This window comes from Taudactylus pleione, unplaced genomic scaffold (assembly GCF_031769625.1).
Source record: "Taudactylus pleione unplaced genomic scaffold, aTauple2 ptg000155l, whole genome shotgun sequence".
Classification (NCBI taxonomy): Eukaryota; Metazoa; Chordata; class Amphibia; order Anura; family Myobatrachidae; genus Taudactylus; species Taudactylus pleione.
This window is the reverse complement of record NW_028284557.1, coordinates 12949924-12977811: the sequence shown is the minus strand read 5'-3', so window position 1 is coordinate 12977811 and position 27888 is coordinate 12949924. Positions and strand designations below refer to the sequence as shown.

Below are 27888 nucleotides of genomic sequence, written 5' to 3'. Positions count from 1 at the left end.
TATTTTCTACATAAGATTAATACCCTTTCAGCCAACTCGCTACAGCCAATGTTGGTGAAAATATTGACAGTTGTGAGGCTGAAAATGACTGTTAATGAAATAAATATTACTGTAGGATAAAAAAAATGCTTCAAATTATCTGAATTTTTATATTCTCGAATATTTTGAATGAAATCCAAAACAAAAACACATCAAGATGGGTTTGTCAATACCAAAACACAAAAATAGTTTTAGAAAAAAAACACGAGTTTGTTCACATTTCTAGTAATAACCCTTACATACTACCACTGTGCTCCAAATAATAGAACCAAGGCCAGATTAAGGCTAACTGTTACCTTAAACATAGCTCAATAATGGTGTCCCCTCGACCCATCCTTTGCTTAAGAAGACATTGTGGACTATGGGCCTGATTCAGAGCCGGACGCTATTTGCGCTCGCTCGTTCAGAAAAAGGGGCCGGCTATTTAAATTGAGCGCTCGCTCTTTGCGGTCTGTTGATGCCTCTATGTCTGAGCGAGCGAACAAAATATACGCTCGCTATTTTGTAAAGACGCCCCCTGGCCACTCGCATCATACGTCATCTCCGCTATTTATTAGATTAATTGAGTACATCAAAAGGCGTCTGAACTGCTCGCAGTGCTTGTGGTTGGATTTTCCTACCGCAATCATGCGAACAGTTCAGGCTAAGAGACAACCAAGTGACGTGGTCATTGACGCTGCTTTGTTAATTATGCACACCCTTAAAACGCCCGTTTTGACCGTTTGGCATGCCTGCGTTCGGATTTCCACTCCCCGTTTTCAAGCACCTTCCCCTGTTACCACCCACAAATGCCTCATCCTGTCACTCAAATTAGCAGGCACTCGCTATTTTGCGAACACACGATTTCCGACCGCACTGACTGGTTGGTGCATGCGCATTACGACCCATACGCATGCGCAGATGTGCGAACATCGCTCGGAGCGAACGAGCGGCCGCTTACGAGCGGCTCTGAATCAGGCCCTTAACCCGACAGTTAGGGTTAGGCAGCAGGAAGGATGGTTAGGCATTAACCGGAGGGTTAGGGTTAGGCACTAGAAGGGACAGTTAAGGTTAGGATGAAGATTATGGTTAGAAAAAAAAAAAAAAACACGTCATGACCATTTTTGTGTCGACCATTTTTTTGTCTACCTCTTGACCCCGTCGACCATTTCTATTTGTCAACATTCTACTTGTCAACATTCTTACATGTTGACCTTTAGTGTGTTGACCTTTTGTTCTGGTCGACCTATTGACTATCTAACATCTGGTGTCTATCTAGACATTGTCAACCTTTTTACAGTAGATCTTTCAATCCACATCCCATATAACATAATAAGGGATCATAATAATAGTTCTATACTGTATAGAGTATAAAATGAAAAATACTTATAGCTTTATTCTTACAAAGCAATATATATTATTAGCTAGGATGCGCACCCCTCCTAACTCTGCATGTGTCCGCACCTTTGAACCTTTCCCCCACCCTCTTTTTTACGTCTTAATGCAAAATTGTATAATTCTATTACAGCAAAAAGAATTTCTTACCCTTTATCATCAAAGCTGATTCTTGTTTTAATCCAAACAGTAATTGTGATTGCTGGAACACCTAAAGAATACAAGAAAACACTATAAGTAACCTAAAATTCAAACATATTGGGCCTGATTAAGAGGTGGACGCAAATGGCTTCTCAGGTGTGATTATGTATGCAGCTCGCATGCGAAAACATGCAAATGTCACAGCCACCTAGCTTTGTATTGATGCCTGCTGACTGCCTCTCAAGTCTGCCACTTGCATATGGGGATGCAACCATTGGACGTACATCAATCAATAATCGACCATCTGAGCTACCCTAGAGCAGTGCAGATTAGCCATGGGAACTGAGATGCCAGAGCCATTTTTACTGTATACAGGATCACAATCGCAGTCTGCGTCAGGCACCCAAGCATGTGACACGTTTGTGTTTGAGCTGCCACTCCTCCGTTACCTCCTACTAATGCTCCCTGACTGTCAATCACGCTGCGTCCAAATCTTCGCTATAGAACCAGAAGTTCCATCCTGACTAGAGTTGTGCCTGCTGTTGGAGTGAATCACACAGAAGCAGTCCGAATCACTGCAAGCCTTTCTGTCTGTGAGAATACTGCATCAAGCAAGCCTTGATCTCATATCCAGATCCAGACATACTCTGGGAGGAGTCCTGACTTTCAAGCAATTCCCGTACCCGAGAGGGAGACTCTAAGTATTGGTGAAAGAGCAAGTGAGCAGAGACTGGACCAGAAAATAAGAGAAGGGTCTGGATTGTGGGCTTGATTCAGCAAGGATCGCTGATGCCATCATGGCAACAAGCGCGTACGCAGTTCTGCTACGAAATTATGCACATTACTGCGATCTCAATGCCACAGCAGCCAACCTAAAGACACCCACTTCCCTTTACTCACATCCGTAATACTTTGCAAGTCTGCAAAAATATTGGTACCATCGAGTACCAACGGTGCCTCACACACAGTTAAGGCAGGTCAGGCATCACTCACAAACTGGTAAACTTCTTGTCGGTATCTAGAGCTCAGGCTGCATATGCCATCACAGGGGCTTAATTATGCATGCCCCTGTAATGGCGTTGAAATGCACTGGAATGTCTACGTTTTGCCGACCACCCCCCAGTCACCACACCCAAACGGTACTTCCTGTCAATCACTTGCGATGGGTCTGCGTAGTCATTGCGATCGCAGTCCCGATTGCATTGAATCCTCAGGGTATTATCTAAAACAGTTCCCCAACAGTGATATAGTAAATTTATAACTTACACAGTGTGTGGGTGTCAGGATGTGAAATGGCTACACTTATATTGTTGATTATAGTAGTGGCTAACTGTCATAACTGTGTATGTGTTATCCCTTGGTTATACATTTCCTAAGTTAAGTCTATCAACTGTCTCTTTACCATCTGAATGTTATTGGTACTTTCTGTAATCCCAAACTGTTTAGCATTATTTATCCTCAACCATATTGGCGCCACTTCTATAATTCCCTGCAAAACAATGTGCTGGAGAGGCTTTTGCATCTTTGATTGTATGTAGCAGCCCTTTTCATATAGTATGGTGTGGTACTAGCTGGTCTACTGAGTCATCTGAGTGGAGGGTTACCCTTCCGCAACTGCTGGGACCTGGAAAAAAAGACTCGGGTGGAGCCACTGCATCGCCAAAGAGGAGAGGTCAGCGAAAACAGGGCAAAACCATACATACTCATACACATCCTTATACCAACTGTTGACAAAGAGGTGTTGCATAGAAAAAAAAAAGCACAGACGGTGACAATAAAGAAATACACTACAAGACAATTAAAATGAGCAGAAAAGAAAGTCATAGAGAGGAAAAGACAGAAGGTCACTGCTTTACTTTTGCATCCACCTGTTAGGTAAGTGACATTGCTGTACATTATTTAAAAATAATACCCACAAGAGAAAAGATAGTACACCAATAGAATTCAAACAGACTTATAATATCCTTACACAATTTTATCATATCCAAACTGGGATGAGCGGGTTCGGATTTCCGAAATCCGAACACCCCCCCCCACCCGGGCCCCTCTGATCCGGCTTGGGTTTTCCCACTTGGCTCAGATCTGAAATCGAGGCAAAACGTCGTCATCCCACTATCAGATTAACGCGGGTTTTGGATTCTATAAAGGTCCAGTGATCACCGCCATTTTTCATTCTGGCTGTTGAGTGTGCAGAGTTAGGGAGTTGGGAGCTGTTGGCTACTGTTGTCACTCAGTGTTGTGTGTTATAAATAATAAAGTACTGCTGGCTGGCTACGGTGAAGAGGGAGGGATCTGGGAGCTGTTAGCTGTTGCTGACGCTGACCATAGGGGCTGGCTGGCTACTGTTGTCCTTGTCCATATATTGGCTGGCTGTTGTCCTGTTCATAGGGGCTGGCTGGCTGGCTGTAGTGCTGTGTTGTCCAGGGGGTGCTCTGTCCTTCAGGGGTGCTCTCTTCACCCACCCCCAGTGTGAAAAGCTGCCCTTCATCAAAATCATTTTTACAGGGGCTGCCCTTACAGGTGTAGGGGTACGCTCACACAAATCATTTTTACAGGGGCTGCCCTGTCTGGTGTAGGGGTACGCTCATAAAAATAATTTTTACATGGGCTGCCCTGTCTGGTGTAGGGGTACCCTTATACAAATTATTTTTACAGGGGCTGCCCTGTCTGGTGTAGGGGTACGCTCATACAAATAATTTTTACAGGGGCTGCCGTGTCTGGTGTAGGGGTACGCTCCTACAAATAATTTTTACAGAGGCTGCCCTATCTGGTGTAAGGGTACGCTCATACAAATTATTTTTACAGGGGCTATTCACTCCATAAAAATAATGCACTCCATAGAAATAATAGAGGACAAAAATTTGGAGGATAAAATAGGGAAAGATCAAGAACCACTTCCTCCTAGTGCTGAAGCTGCTGCCACTAGTCATGACATAGACAATGAAATGCTATCAACATCGTCTGCCAAGGCTGATGCTCAGTGTCATAGCGAAGGGCATGTAAAATCCAAAAAGCCAGAGTTCAGTAAAATTACCGTAAAAAAATAATTTAAATCGTCTGAGGAGAAATGTAAACTTGCCAATATGCCATTTACGACATGGAGTGGCAAGCAATGGCTAAGGTTCTTCCCTATGTGTCACAAGCGTGGAATTTAGGAGCTGTGATCCCGGACTGGGCCTTGGATCTGTATTATTTGGTGCAGACGCTCGCTGGAGGAGGCTTGGCTTAATGAAGTTTCTCCGCATGAGAGGGTGCAGCGAACTGACAGGAGTTTGAGGAATGCGGCAGTAACGAGATAGCTAGGAAGCTACGTGGAGCGGCTGGATAGCCTAGGGTAGACGTTGGTAGCTGAGTGGCTACGTGGAGCGGCTGGATAGCCGTGGGTAGACGTTGGTAGCTGAGTGGCTACGTGGAGCGGCTGGATAGCCGTGGGTAGACGTTGGTAGCTGAGTGGCTACGTGGAGTGGCTGGTTAGCCGTGGGTAGACATTGGTAGCTGAGTGGCTACGTGGAGCGGCTGGATAGCCGTGGGTAGACGTTGGTAGCTGAGTGGCTACGTGGAGCGGCTGGATAGCCGTGGGTAGACGTTGGTAGCTGAGTGGCTACGTGGAGCGGCTGGATAGCCGTGGGTAGACGTTGGTAGCTGAGCGGCTACGTGGAGCGGCTGGATAGCCGTGGGTAGACATTGGTAGCTGAGCGGCTACGTGGAGCGGCTGGATAGCCGTGGGTAGACGTTGGTAGCTGAGCGGCTACGTGGAGCGGCTGGATAGCCGTGGGTAGATGTTGGTAACTGAGCGGCTACGTGGAGCGGCTGGATAGCCATGGGTAGACGTTGGTAGCTGAGCGGCTACGTGGAGCTGCTGGATAGCCGTGGGTAGACGTTGGTAGCTGAGCGGCTACGTGGAGCGGCTGGATAGCCATGGGTAGACGTTGGTAGCTGAGTGGCTACGTGGAGTGGCTGGAGCGCAGTGGGAAGGCTACTTAGCTAAACTAAGAAACTAGTTGCACTGGCAACTTGTGTGAGCATTGGGGATCCTTTTATAGTGGACACTGGGAGCTGACAGGCTGAGAGAGAAGGAGAAGGCTCCTCATTGGTGGTAGTGGGGTCACATGGGCAATCCAAGATGGCCGCGCCCATGGACCGGAGGACAGCGCTTCCTGGAGGTAGTCAGCGGGGACCAGCGGTGAGCAGGAGACTGCCTTGGGAGAAGAGGAAGGAGCGTACAGCGCGGGAGCCGGAAGACAGCGCGGGTCAGCGCCCGCACAGGTAAGTGACGGGGTCTGATTCTGGGGTCTCCAGGCCGGCGTGTGACAGTACCTCCTTCTTCAAGAGTGGCCACCGGACACTTCCTTGGTTTATGAGGAAATTTCACATGGAACGCTTTGACCAGACGGGGTGCATGGACATCGGAGGCATTTATCCAGATTCGTTCCTCCGGACCATAATTCTTCCAGTCGATAAGGTATTGAGACGGTTGTATCGACAACGGGAATCTAAGATTCTGTCAACTTCGAACTCCTCTCCCTGCTGTGTTTGAACACTAGAAGCTTTAAGCAGGACCTTCTGAAATCGGTTTAAGACTAGTGGTTTTAAAAGAGAAATATGGAAGGAACTTGGAATGCGAAGAAATGGAGGAAGCTTTAACTTGTAAGCCACAGGATTCAAGACTTTGACGATTGGGAATGGACCAATGAATCGCGGAGCAAATTTAATCGAGGGTACTCGGAGTCTTAGGTTTCGGGTAGAGAGCCAGACCATATCCCAAGGTCGGAAATTTGGAACCGCTCGTCTTTGGCGGTCAGCAAATCTCTTGTACCGGGCTGACGTTTTAGTCAGAGAGGAACGAACCTTTTCCCAGATGTTGGAGAATCGTTGAAGGGACATTTTGGCCGCAGGCACATCTAATGTGGGAAGAAGAGGGAAATCTGGCACTCGAGGATGTTGACCAAAAACTGTAAAAAAGGAGTTGAGCTGGTGGATGTGTGATAATGATTATTGTGGGCAAATTCGGCCCAAGGAAGAAGTTCAATCCAGTCATCTTGGGAGGAGGAGACAAAAGTGCGCAGGAACTGTTCCAGGTCTTGATTGAGCCTTTCGGTCTGACCGTTGGTCTGGGGATGATAAGCGGTAGAAAATTTGAGTTTTACCTGAAGGGCTGAGCTAGGAAGGATAGTTGTTCAGAATGGAGCACCCCAATGGTAAGTTTAAGTGGTGTTGTACGATGGGTGATGGTTCCACTAGAAATGCGACTACCATCGATGGCGGTTAAAGTGATGACTCGAGGCAACGCTTCCATGGGGATTTGATGCTTCTGGACAAATTCAGTAGTGACAAAGTTCTCTGCCGCTCCGGAATCCAGGAGAGCTAATACAGCTTTGGAACCTCGAGGACACTTTAAATGAGCCTGGATGGTGGAATCAGACTTCCTTTGTGATTCAATGGCAACTCCTAACTTAACCTCTCTTTCATAAGTTAGGAGGAGGCGTTTCCCGGACGAATGGGACAAGTTTTAACTAAATGATGAGGAGATCCGCAGTACATACAGAGGTTCTGCCTCCGCCTTTTCTGACGCTCCTCAGCCGATAAATGAGAGCGGTTGACCTGCATGGGTTCTTCGCCCAGAGGAGGAGAGGGTAAGCGGGAAACTGGACGTGGCCTTCCACGATCAAATCTGCCTCTTTCCAAGGCACGCTCCCTGTGACGGAGATCCACCTTGTTGCAGAGGGAGATTAACCCATCCAAACTGGTTGGAAGGTCACGGGAAGCTAGGTCATCTTTGAGCCTTTCAGAAAGGCCACTCCAGAAGGCAGCGATGAGGGCATCCTCGTTCCAATTGAGTTCTGAAGCTAGAGTCTGGAACTGGACTACGTATTGGCCGACGGTCCTGCTGCCCTGACGGAGGCGTAGAATATCAGCTGATGCGGAGGTGGTTCTTCCGGGTTCATCAAAGATTTTGCGAAATGTAGCAACAAATTCGGGGTAGTTGGAGAGCAGGGGATCCGACTTCTCCCAAAGGGGCGAGACCCAATCGAGTGCTTGGCCAGAGAGTAGAGAGATGATATATGCCACCCTGGTTCTGGCCGTCGGAAAGTTGGCGGATTGTAGCTTGAATTGGATTTTGCATTGATTTAAAAAAAACCTGCATAATTTGGGGTTGCCATCGAACTTGCTCGGAGGGGAGAGCTGAAGACGAGCAGGAGGTAGAACCGGAGGAGCAGGTGACACCACAGGAGGAGAGGCGGCTTGGGAGCCAGCGGGAGCGGGATGAGCCAGTAAGGACTGAATGTTGTCCAGGCGTGACGACATATCTTGGATAAATTGGATCAGCTGAGCCTGAGAGGTCTCCTGTCTTTCCAGATGGGATAGTACATCCTGCGAGGCTTCTATCCCAGATCCTTGACCACTTGCCGAGTCCATCTGGCCAGTGCAAACTGTCACAAGCGTGGAATTTAGGAGCTGTGTTCCCGGACTGGGCCTTGGATCTGTATTATTTGGTGCAGACGCTCGCTGGAGGAGGCTTGGCTTAATGAAGTTTCTCCGCATGAGAGGGTGCAGCGAACTGACAGGAGTTTGAGGAATGCGGCAGTAACGAGATTGCTAGGAAGCTACGTGGAGCGGCTGGATAGCCTAGGGTAGACGTTGGTAGCTGAGTGGCTACGTGGAGCGGCTGGATAGCCGTGGGTAGATGTTGGTAGCTGAGTGGCTACGTGGAGCGGCTGTATAGCCGTGGGTAGACGTTGGTAGCTGTGCGGCTATGTGGAGCGGCTGGATAGCCATGGGTAGACGTTGGTAGCTGAGCGGCTACGTGGAGCGGCTGGATAGCCGTGGGTAGACGTTGGTAGCTGAGCGGCTACGTGGAGCGGCTGGATAGCCGTGGGTAGACGTTGGTAGCTGAGCGGCTACGTGGAGCGGCTGGATAGCCGTGGGTAAACGTTGGTAGCTGAGCGGCTACGTGGAGTGGCTGGATAGCCGTGGGTAGACGTTGGTAGCTGAGTGGCTACGTGGAGCGGCTGGAGCGCAGTGGGAAGGCTACTTAGCTAAACTAAGAAACTAGTTGCACTGGCAACTTGTGTGAGCATTGGGGATCCTTTTATAGTGGACACTGGGAGCTGACAGGCTGAGAGAGAAGGAGAAGGCTCCTCATTGGTGGTAGTGGGGTCACATGGGCAATCCAAGATGGCCGTGCCCATGGACCGGAGGACAGCGCTTCCTGGAGGTAGTCAGCGGGGACCAGCGGTGAGCAGGAGCCGGCGTGGGAGCAGCACAGCAGCGGGACCCTCCAGAGGACAACAGCGGAGACTGCCTTGGGAGAAGAGGAAGGAGCGTACAGCGCGGGAGCCGGAAGACAGCGCGGGTCAGCGCCCGCACAGGTAAGCGACGGGGTCTGATTCTGGGGTCTCCAGGCCTGCGTGTGACAGTACCCCCTTCTTCAAGAGTGGCCACCGGACACTTCCTTGGTTTATGAGGAAATTTCACATGGAACGCTTTGACCAGACGGGGTGCATGGACATCGGAGGCATTTATCCAGATTCGTTCCTCCGGACCATAATTCTTCCAGTCGATAAGGTATTGAGACGGTTGTATCGACAACGGGAATCTAAGATTCTGTCAACTTCGAACTCCTCTCCCTGCTGTGTTTGAACACTAGAAGCTTTAGGCAGGACCTTCTGAAATCGGTTTAAGACTAGTGGTTTTAAAAGAGAAATATGGAAGGAACTTGGAATGCGAAGAAATGGAGGAAGCTTTAACTTGTAAGCCACAGGATTCAAGACTTTGACGATTGGGAATGGACCAATGAATCGCGGAGCAAATTTAATCGAGGGTACTCGGAGTCTTAGGTTTCGGGTAGAGAGCCAGACCATATCCCAAGGTCGGAAATTTGGAACCGCTCGTCTTTGGCGGTCAGCAAATCTCTTGTACCGGGCTGACGTTTTAGTCAGAGAGGAACGAACCTTTTCCCAGATGTTGGAGAATCGTTGAAGGGACATTTTGGCCGCAGGCACATCTAATGTGGGAAGAAGAGGGAAATCTGGCACTCGAGGATGTTGACCAAAAACTGTAAAAAAGGAGTTGAGCTGGTGGATGTGTGATAATGATTATTGTGGGCAAATTCGGCCCAAGGAAGAAGTTCAATCCAGTCATCTTGGGAGGAGGAGACAAAAGTGCGCAGGAACTGTTCCAGGTCTTGATTGACCCTTTCGGTCTGACCGTTGGTCTGGGGATGATAAGCGGTAGAAAATTTGAGTTTTACCTGAAGGGCTGAGCAGAGTGACCTCCAGAACTTCGCTACGAACTGTACTCCCCTGTCGGAGATGATCTCTTGAGGAAGGCCGTGGAGCTTGAAGATCTCTTTTATAAAGCTGTGGGCGAGTAGAGGTGCAGACGGAAGCCCAGTAAGTGGTACGAAATGAGCCATTTTAGAAAAACGATCCACGATAACCCAAATTGTGTTGTGGCCCCGAGATGGAGGAAGATCAGAGATGAAATCCATAGATAGGTGAGTCCATGGCTTAGATGGAATTGCAAGAGGTTGGAGTTGACCGTGTGGAACCCACCGAGGTATCTTGTGTTGGGCACATTTGATGCATGAAGACACATAAGACCTGACGTCCTTTTTCATCGAAGACCACCAATAGGACCGCTGGATAAATTCTAGGGTTTTATCCATACCCAGGTGACCAGAGAACCGGGAAGCATGAGCCCAATGCAGTAACCTCTTGCGGAGTTCCGGAGCGACGAAAGTCTTCCCAACCGGGGGTATAGAAGATAATTGGGTAGAGGCGAAGGAAGCGGAATTCAAGATTGGTTGGGGCTGTTCCATGGGTAGATCAGGGTTGCTCGTCATGGAACGGGAGAGTGCGTTGGCTTTGAGGTTTTGTGAACCGGGGCGATAGGAGACTTTGAAGTTAAATCTGGAGAAAAACATTGCCCACCGGGCTTGACGAGGGTTCAAGCAATTTGCAGATTTAAGATAAAGGAGGTTCTTATGGTCAGTAAAAATGGTAATGGGGTAATGAGCTCCTTCTAGAAGATATCGCCATTCTTCGAGGGCTAGTTTCATGGCGAGTAACTCTTGATCTCCAATGGTGTAGTTCTTCTCTGCAGGCAAAAACTTCCGGGAACAGAAACCACAGGGATGAAGTTTTTCATCTTTAAATCGCTGGGAGAGCACTGCACCGACACCTTCAGAGGATGCGTCCACCTCCAGGATAAAGGGCCGGGTGGAGTCTGGTTGCTTTAAGATGGGAGCGGAGATGAAGGCTTGCTTAAGAAGTTGAAATGCAGAGGTAGCTTCGACGGGCCATATAGTTGGATCTGCTCCCTTGCGGGTGAGGGCTGTAATCGGAGCTACCAGAGTCGAGAAACCTTTTACAAAACTTGCGATAGTAATTGGCAAATCCTAGGAATCTTTGTATGGATTTTAAGGAAGAAGGAAGAGACCAATCAAGAATGGCTTGTAGTTTTGACGAATCCATTTGAAGGCCTGTTCCGGAGATAATGTATCCCAGGAATGGTACACTTGAGACCTCAAACAGACACTTCTCTAATTTGCAAAACAGTTGATTGGACCGCAACCTCAGAAGGACTTGTTTGACCTGGTCTCGATGAGTTTGGAGGTCTTGAGAAAAAATCAAAATGTCGTCTAAGTAAACGACCACACACTTGTACAAGAGGTCCCGGAAGATTTCATTGACGAAAAACTGGAAGACGGCCGGAGCATTACAGAGGCCGAAGGGCATAACGAGATTCTCGTAGTGCCCATCCCTGGTGTTGAAGGCCGTTTTCCATTCATCGCCTGGACGGATACGAATTAAATTATAGGCTCCTCTTAGGTCGAGTTTGGAAAAAACTGTGGCTCCCTTGACTCTATCAAATAACTCTGTAATGAGAGGAAGAGGGTAGAGATTCTTAATAGTTATTTCATTAAGACCCCGGTAGTCAATACACGGGCGCAAGCCACCATCTTTTTTTTTTACGAAGAAAAATCCAGCCCCTGCTGGAGACGTGGAAGGTCGAATGAAGCCTTTATTTAAGTTTTCCGTAATGTACTCCGACATGGCCTGAGTCTCAGGGAGAGATAGAGGATAGGTTCGGCCCCTAGGAGGATTCTTCCTGGGAATCAGATCTATGGGACAGTCCCAATCACGATGGGGAGGTAACAGGTCTGCGCTCTGTTTGCTAAAGACGTCCTGAAACCCATCGTAGGCTTTGGGCAGGTCTGTAGAATCCCGTACAATGGAAGATCTGATAGGTATTACCCGCTGAAGGCAACCTTTGAAGCAATTGGAACCCCAGGAGATTATTTGCATGGTGGTCCAATCGATTTGAGGTGAATGTCTCTGTAGCCAGGGTAATCCGAGGACTAAAGAATGAGAGGCTTTGGGAATCACTAGGAAGGATAGTTGTTCAGAATGGAGCACCCCAATGGTAAGTTTAAGTGGTGTTGTACGATGGGTGATGGTTCCACTAGAAATGCGACTACCATCGATGGCGGTTAAAGTGATGACTCGAGGCAACGCTTCCATGGGGATTTGATGCTTCTGGACAAATTCAGTAGTGACAAAGTTCTCTGCCGCTCCGGAATCCAGGAGAGCTAATACAGCTTTGGAACCTCGAGGACACTTTAAATGAGCCTGGATGGTGGAATCAGACTTCCTTTGTGATTCAATGGCAACTCCTAACTTAACCTCTCTTTCATAAGTTAGAAGGAGGCGTTTCCCGGACGAATGGGACAAGTTTTAACTAAATGATGAGGAGATCCGCAGTACATACAGAGGTTCTGCCTCCGCCTTTTCTGACGCTCCTCAGCCGATAAATGAGAGCGGTTGACCTGCATGGGTTCTTCGCCCAGAGGAGGAGAGGGTAAGCGGGAAACTGGACGTGGCCTTCCACGATCAAATCTGCCTCTTTCCAAGGCACGCTCCCTGTGACGGAGATCCACCTTGTTGCAGAGGGAGATTAACCCATCCAAACTGGTTGGAAGGTCACGGGAAGCTAGGTCGTCTTTGAGCCTTTCAGAAAGGCCACTCCAGAAGGCAGCGATGAGGGCATCCTCATTCCAATTGAGTTCTGAAGCTAGAGTCTGGAACTGGACTACGTATTGGCCGACGGTCCTGCTGCCCTGACGGAGGCGTAGAATATCAGCTGATGCGGAGGTGGTTCTTCCGGGTTCATCAAAGATTTTGCGAAATGTAGCAACAAATTCGGGGTAGTTGGAGAGCAGGGGATCCAACTTCTCCCAAAGGGGCGAGACCCAATCGAGTGCTTGGCCAGAGAGTAGAGAGATGATATATGCCACCCTGGTTCTGGCCGTCGGAAAGTTGGCGGATTGTAGCTTGAATTGGATTTTGCATTGATTTAAAAAAACCCTGCATAATTTGGGGTTGCCATCGAACTTGCTCGGAGGGGAGAGCTGAAGACGAGCAGGAGGTAGAACCGGAGGAGCAGGTGACACCACAGGAGGAGAGGCGGCTTGGGAGCCAGCGGGAGCGGGATGAGCCAGTAAGGACTGAATGTTGTCCAGGCGTGACGACATATCTTGGATAAATTGGATCAGCTGAGCCTGAGAGGTCTCCTGTCTTTCCAGACGGGATAGTACATCCTGCGAGGCTTCTATCCCAGATCCTTGACCACTTGCCGAGTCCATCTGGCCAGTGCAAACTGTCACAAGCGTGGAATTTAGGAGCTGTGTTCCCGGACTGGGCCTTGGATCTGTATTATTTGGCGCAGACGCTCGCTGGAGGAGGCTTGGCTTAATGAAGTTTCTCCGCATGAGAGGGTGCAGCGAACTGACAGGAGTTTGAGGAATGTGGCAGTAACGAGATAGCTAGGAAGCTACGTGGAGTGGCTGGATAGCCTAGGGTAGACGTTGGTAGCTGAGTGGCTACGTGGAGCGGCTGGATAGCCGTGGGTAGACGTTGGTAGCTGAGTGGCTACGTGGAGCGGCTGTATAGCCGTGGGTAGACGTTGGTAGCTGTGCGGCTACGTGGAGCGGCTGGATAGCCATGGGTAGACGTTGGTAGCTGAGCGGCTACGTGGAGCGGCTGGATAGCCGTGGGTAGACGTTGGTAGCTGAGCAGCTACGTGGAGCGGCTGGATAGCCGTGGGTAGACGTTGGTAGCTGAGCGGCTACGTGGAGCGGCTGGATAGCCGTGGGTAGACGTTGGTAGCTGAGCGGCTACGTGGAGCGGCTGGATAGCCGTGGGTAGACGTTGGTAGCTGAGTGGCTACGTGGAGCGGCTGGAGCACAGTGGGAAGGCTACTTAGCTAAACTAAGAAACTAGTTGCACTGGCAACTTGTGTGAGCATTGGGGATCCTTTTATAGTGGACACTGGGAGCTGACAGGCTGAGAGAGAAGGAGAAGGCTCCTCATTGGTGGTAGTGGGGTCACATGGGCAATCCAAGATGGCCACGCCCATGGACCGGAGGACAGCGCTTCCTGGAGGTAGTCAGCGGGGACCAGCGGTGAGCAGGAGCCGGCGTGGGAGCAGCACAGCAGCGGAACCCTCCAGAGGACAACAGCGGAGACTGCCTTGGGAGAAGAGGAAGGAGCATACAGCGCGGGAGCCGGAAGACAGCGCGGGTCAGCGCCCGCACAGGTAAGCGATGGGGTCTGATTCTGGGGTCTCCAGGCCGGCGTGTGACACTATGTTCATGACTAGTGGTTTAGCTTCACATGACGATGGAAGCCCTCCTCCTAACACTAGAAAAATGAAACAAGTTAAGCTTGCAAAAGCACAGCAAAGAACTGTGCGTTCTAAGAAGATATCACAAATCCCCAAGGAGAGTCCAAGTGTGTCAGTGGTTGTGATGCCTGACCTTCCCAACACTGGATGGGAAGAGGTGGCTCCTTCCACCATTTGCACACCCTCTGCAAGTTCTGGAAGGAGCACACACAGTCCAGTTGCTCATATATTTAAATTGAAGATGTCACTGTTGAAGTACAACAGGATGAGGATATTGGTGTAGCTGGCGCTGAGGAGGAAGTTGATGAGGAGGATTCTGCTGGTGATGTGGTTTGGTTAAATCAGGCACCGAGGGAGACAGTTGTTATCCGTGGGATGAAAAAGCCCATCGTCATGCCTGGGCTGAAGACCAACAATTCCACCTCTTTGGCCTGGAAATATTTCAGTCCAAATCCAGACAACTACTGTCTTGCCATATGTAGCTTATGTAAAGGTGTAATAAGTAGGGGTAAGGATGTTAACCACCTAGGAACATCCTCCCTTATACATCACCTGCAGCGCATTCATAAAAGTTACTACAAAGTTCAGAAACTGTGGCCTTGACCGTAACCAATCCAGGGACACCTAAATCCCTCCCTCCTCATCAATATCCTCCTCAATCTGGATCAGAAGTAGTCCTGCAGGCCATGTCACTGGCATGACTGACTCCTCTTCTATCTGGGATTCCTCCGGAGGATCCTGCATCGCTATGCCTACTGCTGCTGCTGTTGCTGCTGGCAGTCATTCATTATCCCAGAGGGGAAGTTGGGACACCACTACTTCTTTTACTAAGCAATTGACCCTCCAACAGTCCTTATCGAGGAGGATGAAGTACGACAGCAGTCATCCTGTTGCAAAGCAGATAACTGAGGCCTTGACAGCTATGTTGGTGTTAGATGGGCATCCAGTACCCACCATTAGTGCAGTGGGGTTTAGACAATTGATGGAGGTAGTGTGTCCCTGGTACCAAATCCCGTCTAAATTCCACTTCACTAGGCAGGCGATGCCGAGAATGAACAGAGACGTCAGAAAAAGTGTCCTCAGTGTCCTAAAAAATCCGGTTGTACCCAATGTTCACTTAACCACGTACACATGGACAAGTGAAACAGGGCAGACTAAGGACTATATGACTGTGACAGTCCACTGGGTAGATGTATTGCCTTACGCAGCAACAACAGCAGAGTCACCAGTAGCAGCATCTCAGAAACGCCAGCTCATTCCAAGGCAGGCTATACTGTGTATCACCGGTTTCAGTAAGAGGCACACCACCGACAACCTCTTAGAGAAACTGAGGGAAATCATCGCCCAATGGCTTACCCCACTAACCTCTCCAGGGGATTTGTGATATCTGACAATGCCACCAATATTGTGCGGGCATTACATCTGGGCAAATTCCAGCACATCCCATGTTTTGCTCGCACAATAAATTTGGTGGTGTAGAATTTTTTGGGAAATGACAGGGACACGCAGGGGAATTGGTATGAAATACCACTGGCCGACAAAAGCAGAGTTCCCAGCAGCGGAAGCCCGACAGCACTGGAAATCCTGATCGTCGCTAAGGTAAGTATAAACTAACCTAACCCCCTAACCCTAACCCTCCTTAGGGGTGCCTAACCCTAACCTCCCCCCCAAGTGCCTAACCCTAATCCCCCCTCTAAGTGCCTAACCCTAACCCCCCCTTCCCGGCTGCCTAAACCTAAGTCCTCCGGGGGGGTGACTAACCCTGTCCCCCCCGGGTGTGCCTAACCTTAACCCTTGCTCCTCCTAGCCTAACTCTAACCCTCCCAGGGGGGTGCCTAACCCTTTGTTCCCCCCCGGGTGCCCTCAAACTAACCCTCCCCCCCACAGCTGTCCACTCGATTGGGATGCCGGGCGCCTGTCTCCCGGCGTCGGGAAAATGACAGGCATCTAGATATAGATGCCCGGCATTTCACCCTCGCCAGGATATGACAGTCGGGAAGCCAGCTGTCGGTATTAAGGCAGCCAGTTTCCCGATTGTATACCCATGCAGGAGACGCATTGGGTGGCCCCAAATATTCGGCCCACTTTCACCATTCAGCAACTGTGTGCCGAAGACTGGAGCACCAGCAAACACTCTGGAACCTGCCCTGCCATCACCTGAAAAAAGGGGTTGTAATGCAGTGGAACTCAACCCTCTACATGCTTCATAGGATGGAGGAGCAGCAAAAGGCCATTCAAGCCTGTACATCCACCTATGACATAGGCAAAGGAGGGGGTATGAACCTGACTCAAGCACAGTGGATAATGATTTCTGTGTTGTGCAAGGTTCTCCAGCCCTTCAAACTTGCCACACGTGAAGTCAGTTCATACACTGCCACCTTGAGTCAGGTCAATCCCCTCATCAGGCTTTTGCAGAAGCAGATAGAGAAAGTGAAGGAGGAGCTGAGATGGAGCGATTCCGCTCAGTATATGGGACTTGTGGATGAAGCCCTTCATTTGCTTTCCCAGGATTCAAGGGTGGTCAATCTGTTGCAATCAGACCACTACATTTTGGCCACCATGCTTGATCCTAGGTTTAAAGCCTATGTGGTGTCTCTCTTTCCGGCGGACACAAGCCTGCAGAGGTGCAAAGACCTGCTGGTGAAAACACTGTCAGCTGAAGGGGAACATGACACGGTGACACGGCAACAGCTCCTTCTTTATTTTCTCCCGCAACTGGGGCTGCCAGGAAACAACTTAGATATCCTAACCAACTCACTGTTTATACATCTGGCCCAGACTGAAGGACCTGCCAACAATTTCTGACATGTTTACTGTCACTGCACATGATGCTATCACCATTGAAAGAATGGTGGAGGATTACATCGGTGACAGTATCCAAGTAGGCATGTCAGACAGTCCATACCTCTACTGGCAGGAAAAATAGGCAATTTGGAGGCCCCTGTACAAACTGGTTCTATTTTACCTAAGTTGCCCCCCCTCCAGTGTGTACTCCGAAAGAGTTTTTAGTGCAGCCATGAACCTTGTCAGCGAAAGGCGTAGGCGGTTGCTTCCGCAAAATGTGGAAAAGATGATGTTCATCAAAGTGAATTATCAATTCTTCCGGGAAGACCAGCCTCCAGAAAGTACAGAGGGACCTGTGGTGATGGATTCCAGCGGGGACGAATGAATACTCTGTGAGGATGAGGATGTAGATGTACACAACACTGAAGAGGGTGAGGAATCAGTGGATGAGGATGAGGACGACATCTTGCCTCTGTAGAGCCAGTTTGTGCAGGGACAGATTAATTGCCAGCTTGTTTTGTGGGGGCCTAAACGAACCAATCATTTCAGCCACAGTCATGTGGCAGACCCTGGTGCTGAAACGATTGGGTTGGTAAAGTGTGCATGTCCTGTGTATACAACATAAGGACAATTCCATCTTGCACCTCTTTTTGTTGCCGCCCACTTGTATGGCTTAGCATAGTCATCCAACTACCTCGGTGTAACCTTTTTGCCTAAAAACAATATTGTGAGGTGTGATGTGTTCAGAATAGACTGGAAATGAGTGGAAATTAATGTTATTGAGGTTAATAATAGCATAGGAAAAAAAAACACATTCTGTGAATTTAGCTGTTTTTATGCTTTTTTCCAAAAAAATCCAGATCCAACACACGAAGAAAGATCCAGATCCAAAACCAAAACACGCAAAGTGGCTGGTGCACACCCTTAATCCAAATCAGTATACACATACTGTATGACAAAAAAACAGGATGGTGTAGTTTCTTCTATAAGGGGGCCTGATTCAGCAAGGATTGCAGTTGCTTATACGGATGCAATCGGCCAATTATTTTGCACTGCACATGCCTATGCATCGCAGTGCCTGTGCGTGAACCAGACACTGTGATCAGGACTGCGATCACAGTGACGACGCAGACCCATCGCAGAGTGATTGACAGGAACTGCCATTTGTAGGGGGGTGGTTGGGCGAACACAGGCGTGCCAGTGCATTTCAACGGCGTTGCATGGGTGTGCATAAATTATCCACTGCAATACCATACGCAGCCTGAGGCCTAATAGCATGCACTGAAGTAAGCAATTCCAGGTCTGACCTGCCTTAACTGTGCGTCTGGGTCCAATGTTACTCAATGTTACCGATTGTCTCGCTATGTTGCCAATGCATACGGATGTGAGTAATGGGAAGTGGGCGTCCTTATGTTAGGCTGCAATTGCAATGCAAAGGGAAACATTACACATCACTGCTGATATTAGAAACTGGGTTTCGTGCAAATAAGCAGAATAGCGATCCTTGCAGAATCAGACCCAGGGTTCCTACTATTCCTATGTCCAATGGGTATATTTATATAAGATTATTGTTTTAAAGCCAAAGATTATGGATGGCTTTGAGGGCTGTATTTAAAAGAACAATCATAATATTAGCAAAATCAAGCTTGTTTTGTGTGAATTACTGTTGTCTTTTTAATTTCAGCCTTCAAAGCCTCAGAGAATCAGCAGTTTTGAAAACCAGTTCTTTTGTAAATATACCCCCAATAATTACTAATCTAAATTCAAAGTTAGGTGATTAAAGGTGTGTATCCACTAGGCGATTAAACAGGCCAATTGAAAAATAACTACATCGTTATCGTTCAATCGCTTGTTAATCGTCCGCAAGTCGGGCAGTTTAAAGTAAAAAACGACCAGCGATGCGCATGCTCGCTGGTCATTTTTAACATCTATCATCGCCCAAACATGCCGGTCAACCTAACGATAACGTCAGGTTGAGCATGTACGGGGATGATGGATGTGCCTACACTGAACGACTGAACATTCAGTGTAGGCACATCATACACTGAGAAACGACTGCACGATTACAATGTCGTAATCATGCTCTCGTTTCACAGTCGGCAAGTGGATGTGCGGCATAAGATGTGTTAAAGATAAAACATATCAAGAAAGACACAAAAATCTTTATTGGTATAACTATAAAGACAAAAGTTATAGGGAAGTTATGATGTCAGCCATAGAGTCCAGGAGGGAAGAATATTTATAAAAGAAGAGTGTAAAAAAAATAATTAAAACAGATTACATCCACTCATATGCAAACTGGTTGGCTTGCTGTAAACAAGAACAGTGGATATAATTTATAATTTTAATGAAAACTACAGGCCCTCTGGTATGCCCCATCAGGTCCGTAATTTGTAATTCCAGATCTATAAGAAACAAGACTGCTACAAATGCTGACCTTGAATCTTCAGATCTTGCCTGTATTACAGAGACTTGGCTAGATGAAAATGCAGCTCCTATTTTGGAAGCTGCAGTTCCAACAAATTACTATGTCAACCCAAGACTTAACCGCAGGGGAGGGGGAGTGGCAATCTGCTTTAAAAAAGAACAAACTTAGGGTCCACCCAATGGAAATTACTCACTCATTTGAGTGCATTGCTGCTCGGAGTTCTACAGACTTAGGATTCAGAGTACTTTTCATTTACCGCCCCCCTGGAGATGGAAAGATATTTCTACAAGAATTTGTAAATGTTGTTGCTGAACTAGTTCTGGAGCATCAAAGATGGCTGATCCTTGAGGATTTCAATGGATGGGTTGATGATGAGCTCTCTCACCTTGGCCAACATCTCCTGTGCACAATGAATGCTCTGGGCCTCACACAAGTCATTCCTTCAGCTACTCATATAAGTGGTCACACTCTTGATCTTGTCTTCCAGATTGGATTAGAAGTCTCTGACATAAATATAAACCTAGTCATGTGGTCAGACCAACACTCTATTCACTTCTCAGTTGCAACCCCTCAAAATACAACTTTACCCATGGAGTTGACAAGGTATCATCCAAGGAGGGACATGACCCCCCAGGTTCTTGCAGCAAACCTGGATCTTTCTGCGATAATGGGGGCCTGTGAAGATCCTTGTTCTCTAGTCCATTACTATAACAGAGATGTGACAGCTGCAATGGATATTATCGCCCCTGTGCATATACGACCAGGCATACCACACCGTTAAGCCCCTTGGTGTGACAATAGTGTTAGTGAACTCAAGAAAAGGGGGCGTAGACTTGAAAGACAATGGAGGAAGATTAACCTTGTAAAGGATAAGTTAACACTAATCAAACATAGTAGAGAATATCAATCAACAATCACCCATAAGAAAACAGAGTTCCTTTCAAATGAGATCAAGGCAGCAAACAATAGGCCAGCTCAGCTTTTCCGTACAGTGGAGATGCTTTGCAAACCAGCATGTCTGCAGCTTAATGAAACCCTCTCCCAGTCCAAATGCAATGAGTTTGCAAAATTCTTTGCAGATAAAGTATCCTCCATCTGGGCTGGAATCCCCACAGTGCCATCAAAGGATTGCAAAACTACCAAACCTGCAAAGGTAAGCCACCTGTCTCCCTGGAACAGCTTTGACATAATGGATGTAAAAGACTTTGCCAAAATTATCAGAATGTTGCGACCCACCACCTGTGATCTGGACCCTGCCTCAACTAAGTTTCTCTTAGGGTGTATGGACATGATTGGCCCTGTAATTGCAAAAATAGTTCAATGCTCTTTGCACACAGGCTTTTTTCCAGAACCACTAAAGGAAGCAATTGTTAGACCACTTCTTAAAGAACCTAATTTAGACCCCGACTGCATGACCAACTATAGACCAGTATCAAACCTTCCTTTAAAACAGAGGTCCTTATGATAGGTCACAAGTCAGGGCTACAGCATAGCCAACCAACAGGACATGCTTGGGGGATCAGAATTACAAAACACTGAACATGTGCGGAATAGTGGCTCAGGTATCAGTCACAATCAAATCCTCATTCTTTCTGAGGAACATTGCCAGAATCAAGCACTTAATTCCCTCAGATCTGCCTAAAGTCATGCATACATTTATATCATCATAGCCTAGATTACTGCAACACCCTCTACCTTGCACTCCCAGCAAAAGAATTGCACCGCTTGCAGATGGCACAAAACGCAGCTGCCAGGCTATTAACCAACCAGCCCCATTCCAGACACATAACACCCACTCTCTACTCCCTTCACTGGCTGCCTGTCAGATGGCGAAATGTTTTCAAAATTGGATTACTAACTTACAAAGCCCTACATGACCATGGCCCAAGGTACCTAAAGCAGCTTCTGATTCCATACTGTCCCACACGAGTACTGCGATCCATTGATGAAGGGCTATTAACAGTACATAGAATCTCCCGGAATTCGTCTGGGGGTCGAGCTTTCAGTTTTGGGGCTCCAACTTTATGCAACTCACTTCCCCGCAGAGTTCGAGAGGCCTCCACTCTAGAATACTTCAAAAATAGACTCAAGACTTACCGCTTCACCCAAGCATTTCACTAATGTCCCTTGTTTAAGCTTATTTTGTGTTTTGTACTGTAAAGGCAAATGTAAAGCACTTTGAGTCCTTTAGGAGAAAAGCGCTATATAAATAAAAATATAATTATTATTTTTATTATTATTATTATTATTATTATAATTTACTAAAACATGTAAAAGCATTAACCCATAACAACTAGAGATGTGCGCCGACCCCCGTGTTTTGGTTTTGGATCTGAATCTCCCCTGGTTTTGCCAAAACCTCACCGCCTTGTTTTGTTTCCGTGTTTTGGTTTTGGATCTGGATTTTTTCTTAAAAAAAAAAAAAAAACAGCTAAATCACATAAAATTGGCCTTTTTTTGTTCCTACAGTTAAAATTAATAACCTCAATAACATCTATTTCCACTAGTTTCCAGTCAATTTTGACCACCACACAGCTCACAATATTGATTTTTTCATCTAGTTATAGGGCCAAAAGGTTGCATCCAGCTTGCTGGCTCAAAACTGATTGATATAATTATTAATAGAGTTGAGGACTGTGCAAAGATGATGGTTAGGATATGTCATGAATGGTGTCTGTGCGTTACCTGTCTCAGGTGATGAGTGGGATTCAACGGAGACCGGCATGACTGGAACCACAGATGACGTAGATAGTTCTAGTGCAAGATTTATGTAGCAGTTAGAACTGCCTTTGATGATGAATGACAGGAACTTGGAGGAACCGGACTGGGACCAGCAGGACGACTTGTTGAGTTGAACTGGTGAACTTGGAACTTGACTCTAGACTGGAATAACGTGGATTGAACTGGTGAACTTGGAATTTATCTCTGGACTGGAATAACGTGGTTTGAACTGAAGGGAAATCAGGTATTGCTGAGACGAGGGCTAAACAGGGTAATCCAGAAATGGTGTGACAAAGGCTGGAGCTCAGGTGCAGGCTGGATAGGGTAATTGGGATCAACAAGGAATGGGTAGGTTTGGGATTTTAGGTTCAGGGAGGGAGTGGGTAGGTAGAAGGAGCAGGAGTTGATCCACAGCAGGAAGCATGATGCAGGTTTGCAGGGTGCCAGGGACCAACCAGGAGTAGGGCTAGCAGAAGAGCACAGGACTAAGGTCAGGAGCACAGGAACTCACTATTAGCTGATGCTAGCAGGACGTTTGGATTGACAGGCATTGCTGTAGCAGGTTTTCTGGATGCATCGGGGGTTGCTGTAGCAGGTTTTCTGGATGCACCAGGGGTTGCTGTAGCAGGTTTTCTGGATAGCACCAGGGGTTGCTGTAGTAGTTTTCTGGATAGCACCAGGGGTTTCTGTAGCAGGTTTTCTGGATAGCACCAGGGGTTGCTGTAGCAGGTTTTCTGGATTGCCATGTAAGATAAACTGGTCTCAGAACCAGCAGGTTTTCTGAATGCACTGGGGGTTGCTGTCAGCAGGAGCCAGGGATACACTTGTACACAGAGACAGCACGAACCATACACCATGGGAAGAGTCGAGATGTTCAGTCCCAGAATGCTATCATGGGAGGATATATATACCCTGGGTCTGGCTGCAATTGGTGGATATGGACAGGTGGGCTGGCAGTAGCATTCTGAGTGGTGGAAGGCACAACATGCCGAAGGAGTACTCATCTCTGCCTCACTGAGAATTAGAACCACCCCTGCAATTCCAATCAAGACTAGCAATGATCACAGAGAGACGAGAGCCCAGGTGAAATAATCACTGTGGAAGGAATGCAGGGAGAAGTACTGCATCCAGCATGATCAGAACAGCTCCTCCAGGCAAATTACACATACAGATCCATGGAGACAGCTGGCAGTGGTAAGTCAACATATCAGTGGTCAAGTGGACAGAGGATATAATGGCATTTCTGAAGACATTAATAAGGTTTTTTTTAATGTCCTTGTACAGACTTGGAATTGCTGTCCTAGTGAAGTGGAATCTAGAAGGGATCTGGAAGCAAGGACACAGGACCTTAATTAACAGTTGAACACCCACTGCAGTAATGTGGATACTGGATGCACATCTAATACCAGCATAGTTGTTATGGAGTTAGTAATCTTCTGTGCAAATGGGTGATTGCTGTCATACTTGTTTGCCCTTGCAAACGATTGTTTAACAGTTAATTGTTTTTTGGAGGATATATTACAAGTAGTCTTCCTCCTGGTCCCCTTCTGGGATGAAGATCCACTCACAGCAACAGCAGCAGCAACAGGCGTAGTCATCAAGGATCCTTCTGAGGAATCAATCATGCTTCGAATACCAACATTGGATGCAGCAGGATGAGGATATTGATGATGCAGGTGTTGGTGTTGGAGATCAAAGGTGCTTGGATCTCACAGAAAGGGAGCAGGTAGGTGACACTGAACTTGTTACGTTTTGAGTTTTCGAACTTGGCAACGTACACTTTGATATTTGATGAATGTGCTCCAAGTGACGTAGCAAGGAGGAGGTTCCAAGGTGGTTTAGGTCTCTCCCTCTACTCACTCATGCATGGCAATGGTCACATATGGCTTGACAACTGTTGTCCGGATCGGGATGGAAATAATTCCACACGTGAGAAGTAGATTTTTTTGTCTTTGGTCCAAGCATTACAATGGGCTTTGGCTTTTTCAATCCTTGGTCAACAGCTGTTGCCTTACACAAAGGACATCCTTGGCATCAACATCCTCATCACCAACATCTTCATTATCATCATCCTTAGCACCTTCAACTACCAAAATATCCTCCTCCATGTGCAATTCCACACAAGCATCCTCAATGACTATGTCTGCAAGATGTTGACTGCCCTTCCCCACATTTACAGAGGGCACACAAATGTTGGAACTTGGAGGATCCTCCAGTACACTAATATTTAGGTCTGGCTCACACATGGCAACCGCGGACACACTTGCACTCTCCTCTGGGATTTGTGATTTCGATTTCTCAGAGCACACAGTTGTTTTTTCCAAAGGGTTATCAGAATCAGCAGTCTTCCTAAAGAAAGTCCAAGGCCTTATCCTTTCCTTGCCACTTCGTGTAGTGAAGGGCATATTGCCAATATTTTGTTTATCTAAAGGCAAATTTCCTTTCAATATTTTTTCTTAACTTCAGTAAAACTTGCTTTACTATATTGATGGCGTGACTTAAGCCCTGGGGCACGGGCCTTCATAGAAGATGAGGAAGGCGACAGCCTTGCACTGCTGGCGACAGCTACAACATGTGGTTCTTGAACTGGCTCTCCTGTCATGTGACAGCCCTCCATATTTTCTGTGGTCTTGAAGCAGTGTCACAAGCACCAATAGTGTAGCCAAGGTGCGGTTACTAAATTCACACAAGTGCAGTCGTGCGCACACAGACAAATATTAGCCAAAAAAATATTTCTTTTTTTTCAGCTCCAGAACTTGGGCCCAGAGCACCGATTGATGACGGCTGGAGTCGGGCAGCACTAGGTTGCAACTTGCGTTGCTGGCTGGATCTTGTGTGGTTAAGCCTAACACGCACACAGATAAATAAAAAGACACTTTATTTTTATTTTTTTTCAGCTGCAGAACTTTTGCCCAGAGCACCGATTGATGACGACTGGAGTTGGGCAGCACTAGGTTGCAACTTGCATTGCTGGCTGGATCTTGTGCGGTTAAGCCTAACACGCACACACACAAAGATAAAAAAAGAACATTTTTTTTTTCTGCTCCAGAACTTTGGGCCCAGAGCACAGATTGATTACGACTAGAGTCGGGCAGCACTAGCTTGTGTTGCCGACTTGATAGATCTTGTGCAACTAAGCCTAACACGCACAGACAATTATTAGAAATAAAAGACAATTTTTTTTTTTCTGCTCCAGAACTTTGGGCCCAGAGCACAGATTGATTACGACTAGAGTCGGGCAGCACTAGCTTGTGTTGCCGACTTGATAGATCTTGTGCAACTAAGCCTAACACGCACAGACAATTATTAGAAATAAAAGACAATTTTTTTTTTTCTGCTCCAGAACTTTGGGCCCAGAGCACAGATTGATGACGACTGGAGTCAGGCAGCACTAGCTTGCATTGCTGAATTGCTGTATTTTGTGCGGTTAAGCATAACATGCACACAGACAAATATATATTACACAAAAAAAATACACTTTATTTGGGTCCAGAACTTGGGCCCAGATGGACGCAGCAGACCGCACAGCAGACAGCACCAGCCCAGATGGATCAGCAACAGCCCAGATGGATACAACAGACAGCACAGCAATAGCCCAGATGGACAAGGCAGACAGCACAACACAACACCAGCCCAGAATGGATCAGCAGCACCAGCCCAGGACACAGCAGACAGAACAGCATAGCACCTCTCCCCAGCCCTACACTACCCACCCTCCTTGTTCAGTCTCCATAGCCGGAGTGAAATGGCGCCCGCCGCATCCCTTATATAAAGAGACAAAAGCAAGATTTTGTCTCTGTGGTTTTGCCTCGATTTGAAAGATCCGAGTTGGCGGGAACATCCGAGCCCGCTTGGATCCGATTCGGATTCCCTTAGTTCGGGAGGGTTTGGATCTCTTAGATCCGAACCCGCTCATCTCTAATAACAACATACCAAACATTTGCTATTAGTCTAACTTCTTTTACACCAGTCATAGCAAACTGCCAAAAGGGATAAGTCATCCACAGCAACCATGCAAGAGTTAAAATGAGAATATTGAGATTCTGGGCCATTCCCTTGACCCTTACCCCCACATCCGCAAATTTAATTATTGAGCGCACATTTAGTTAATATTCTCCAGCCTATTTTTAGCAGACACATGACAAGAAAAATGGAAGTCTTTGGGCCTAATTCAGAGGTGCGCAAAATATCAATGCCACATGCTAGCGGACAAGGTTTTTACTATGTGCATGCATCCAAGTCGCACTGTGCTTGTGTCCCGATGGTGCCAGTCTTCTATGGTATTCAATGCAAAATACTTTTACTTACACATAAGGCCAGTAACCAAACCACACAAACATACATCTCTTCACTCATCTCAAAATATCTCCCAACCCGACCTCTCTGCTCAGCACAAGATCTGCGTCTCTCACCCCATGCATTACTTGCTTCCATTCACGGTTCCAGCACCCACTTTATGGAATGCCTTACCATGCACAATAAGACTTACCTCTAGTCTCCAATCCTTCAAGTGTTCCCTGAAAACTCACCTCTTCAGGCAAGCCTATCAGATTCCGGAACCACCCACATAACCTTCCATGTCTAATTACATCCCCTTTCCCCTTTTGGATGCAGAGATAGGCAATTTCAGTTGGAGTTTCTGGGTGGTAGCAGGTGGGTGGCTAACCAGACGCTGGAGTGCCGCGGTCATGTCACGGTCAGCAACTGCAGCTTTTGCACTGATATCAACGGCCATGTTCACACAGAGATTCTGCGCCTCTATAGGTCTGGTTCAATGGTGCACCGATATTGCATCCGATGCGCCCTGATGGTACATCGTAATACACCACAGCCAGTGGGTGTCTCCATGTTCTGCGGCATTAGCATAAAGACGCAGTCGCGACTACAGAAGCATGCACATCTGAATCACGCCCTACATCTGGTATCACTTCTGTGTTACAGGAAATAGTTAATGTAGCTTTCTAAACATATTGTAACCATAAAAGTCATGTTTATGTGTTAGCACTTACCCCAACCAATGACAATGTACCACCAAAAATATCTTCTTTGTGAGGTAAATGTGAGAGTGAGCAGTGTGTGTAGATACATTCCCTCCACCAGCAGCCATGAGAAATTAGCAAGGACAGAGTATTGGAAGAAAACCACAGCTGCCTTACAGCCTATCTGTAAAAGGAATAATCATGTAGGTCAACCCAGTGTAAACAATTGAATAATATTCTTTGTACAGAATTAGCCATGTCACAGTGCTGCAGATGTTATAGTATTTTACCGTAGACATGGTACAGTGGTCAACATCCTCATCAGCGAACAGAATTGCATCTTTAATAAACACGGCAGCTCCACGTATGATGAAAGACACAAATAAGTTCATATGTATGAAATTTCTGGGACAGTGAAGATTCCTGTGAAAACAACAAAAATAACCTATAAAAATCCAACAAAATATCACAATATAGTTTTGTCTTCAGTGTTTGTTTGTTTGGGTTAAAATGATAATGCCTGAAACTACTGTACACTTTACCGGATGTTATTTTATAGAAGTATAAATTTAATTTATATATTTAAATAACAGATTTAATCTAACAAATACAGATGGAAAAGAGATAGCAGCAACCAGCCAGAGTGGTACAGCAGGCTTGGACCAGAGTGGAATCAGTGAGAGTAACAGCCAGCCCTAGTGAAACCACAAGCTTGAACATGAATGGGACCAGAGA

The 27888-nt window shown here is 47.1% G+C and overlaps 1 protein-coding gene across 1 annotated transcript in view; it reads right to left on the bottom strand.

The window, feature by feature from the left end:
* The window catches only part of LOC148521827 (vasoactive intestinal polypeptide receptor 1-like), a 233734-nt gene that overhangs the window by 90330 nt on the left and 115516 nt on the right, over window positions 1-27888 (bottom strand). Inside the window, exons 6-8 of the mRNA XM_088474760.1 lie at window positions 27444-27576; window positions 27184-27337; window positions 1564-1624 (exon numbers count right to left, since the gene is read on the bottom strand). Coding sequence (XP_088330886.1) covers window positions 1564-1624; window positions 27184-27337; window positions 27444-27576 — 348 coding nt within the window. The remainder of the gene's footprint in view (window positions 1-1563; window positions 1625-27183; window positions 27338-27443; window positions 27577-27888) is intronic.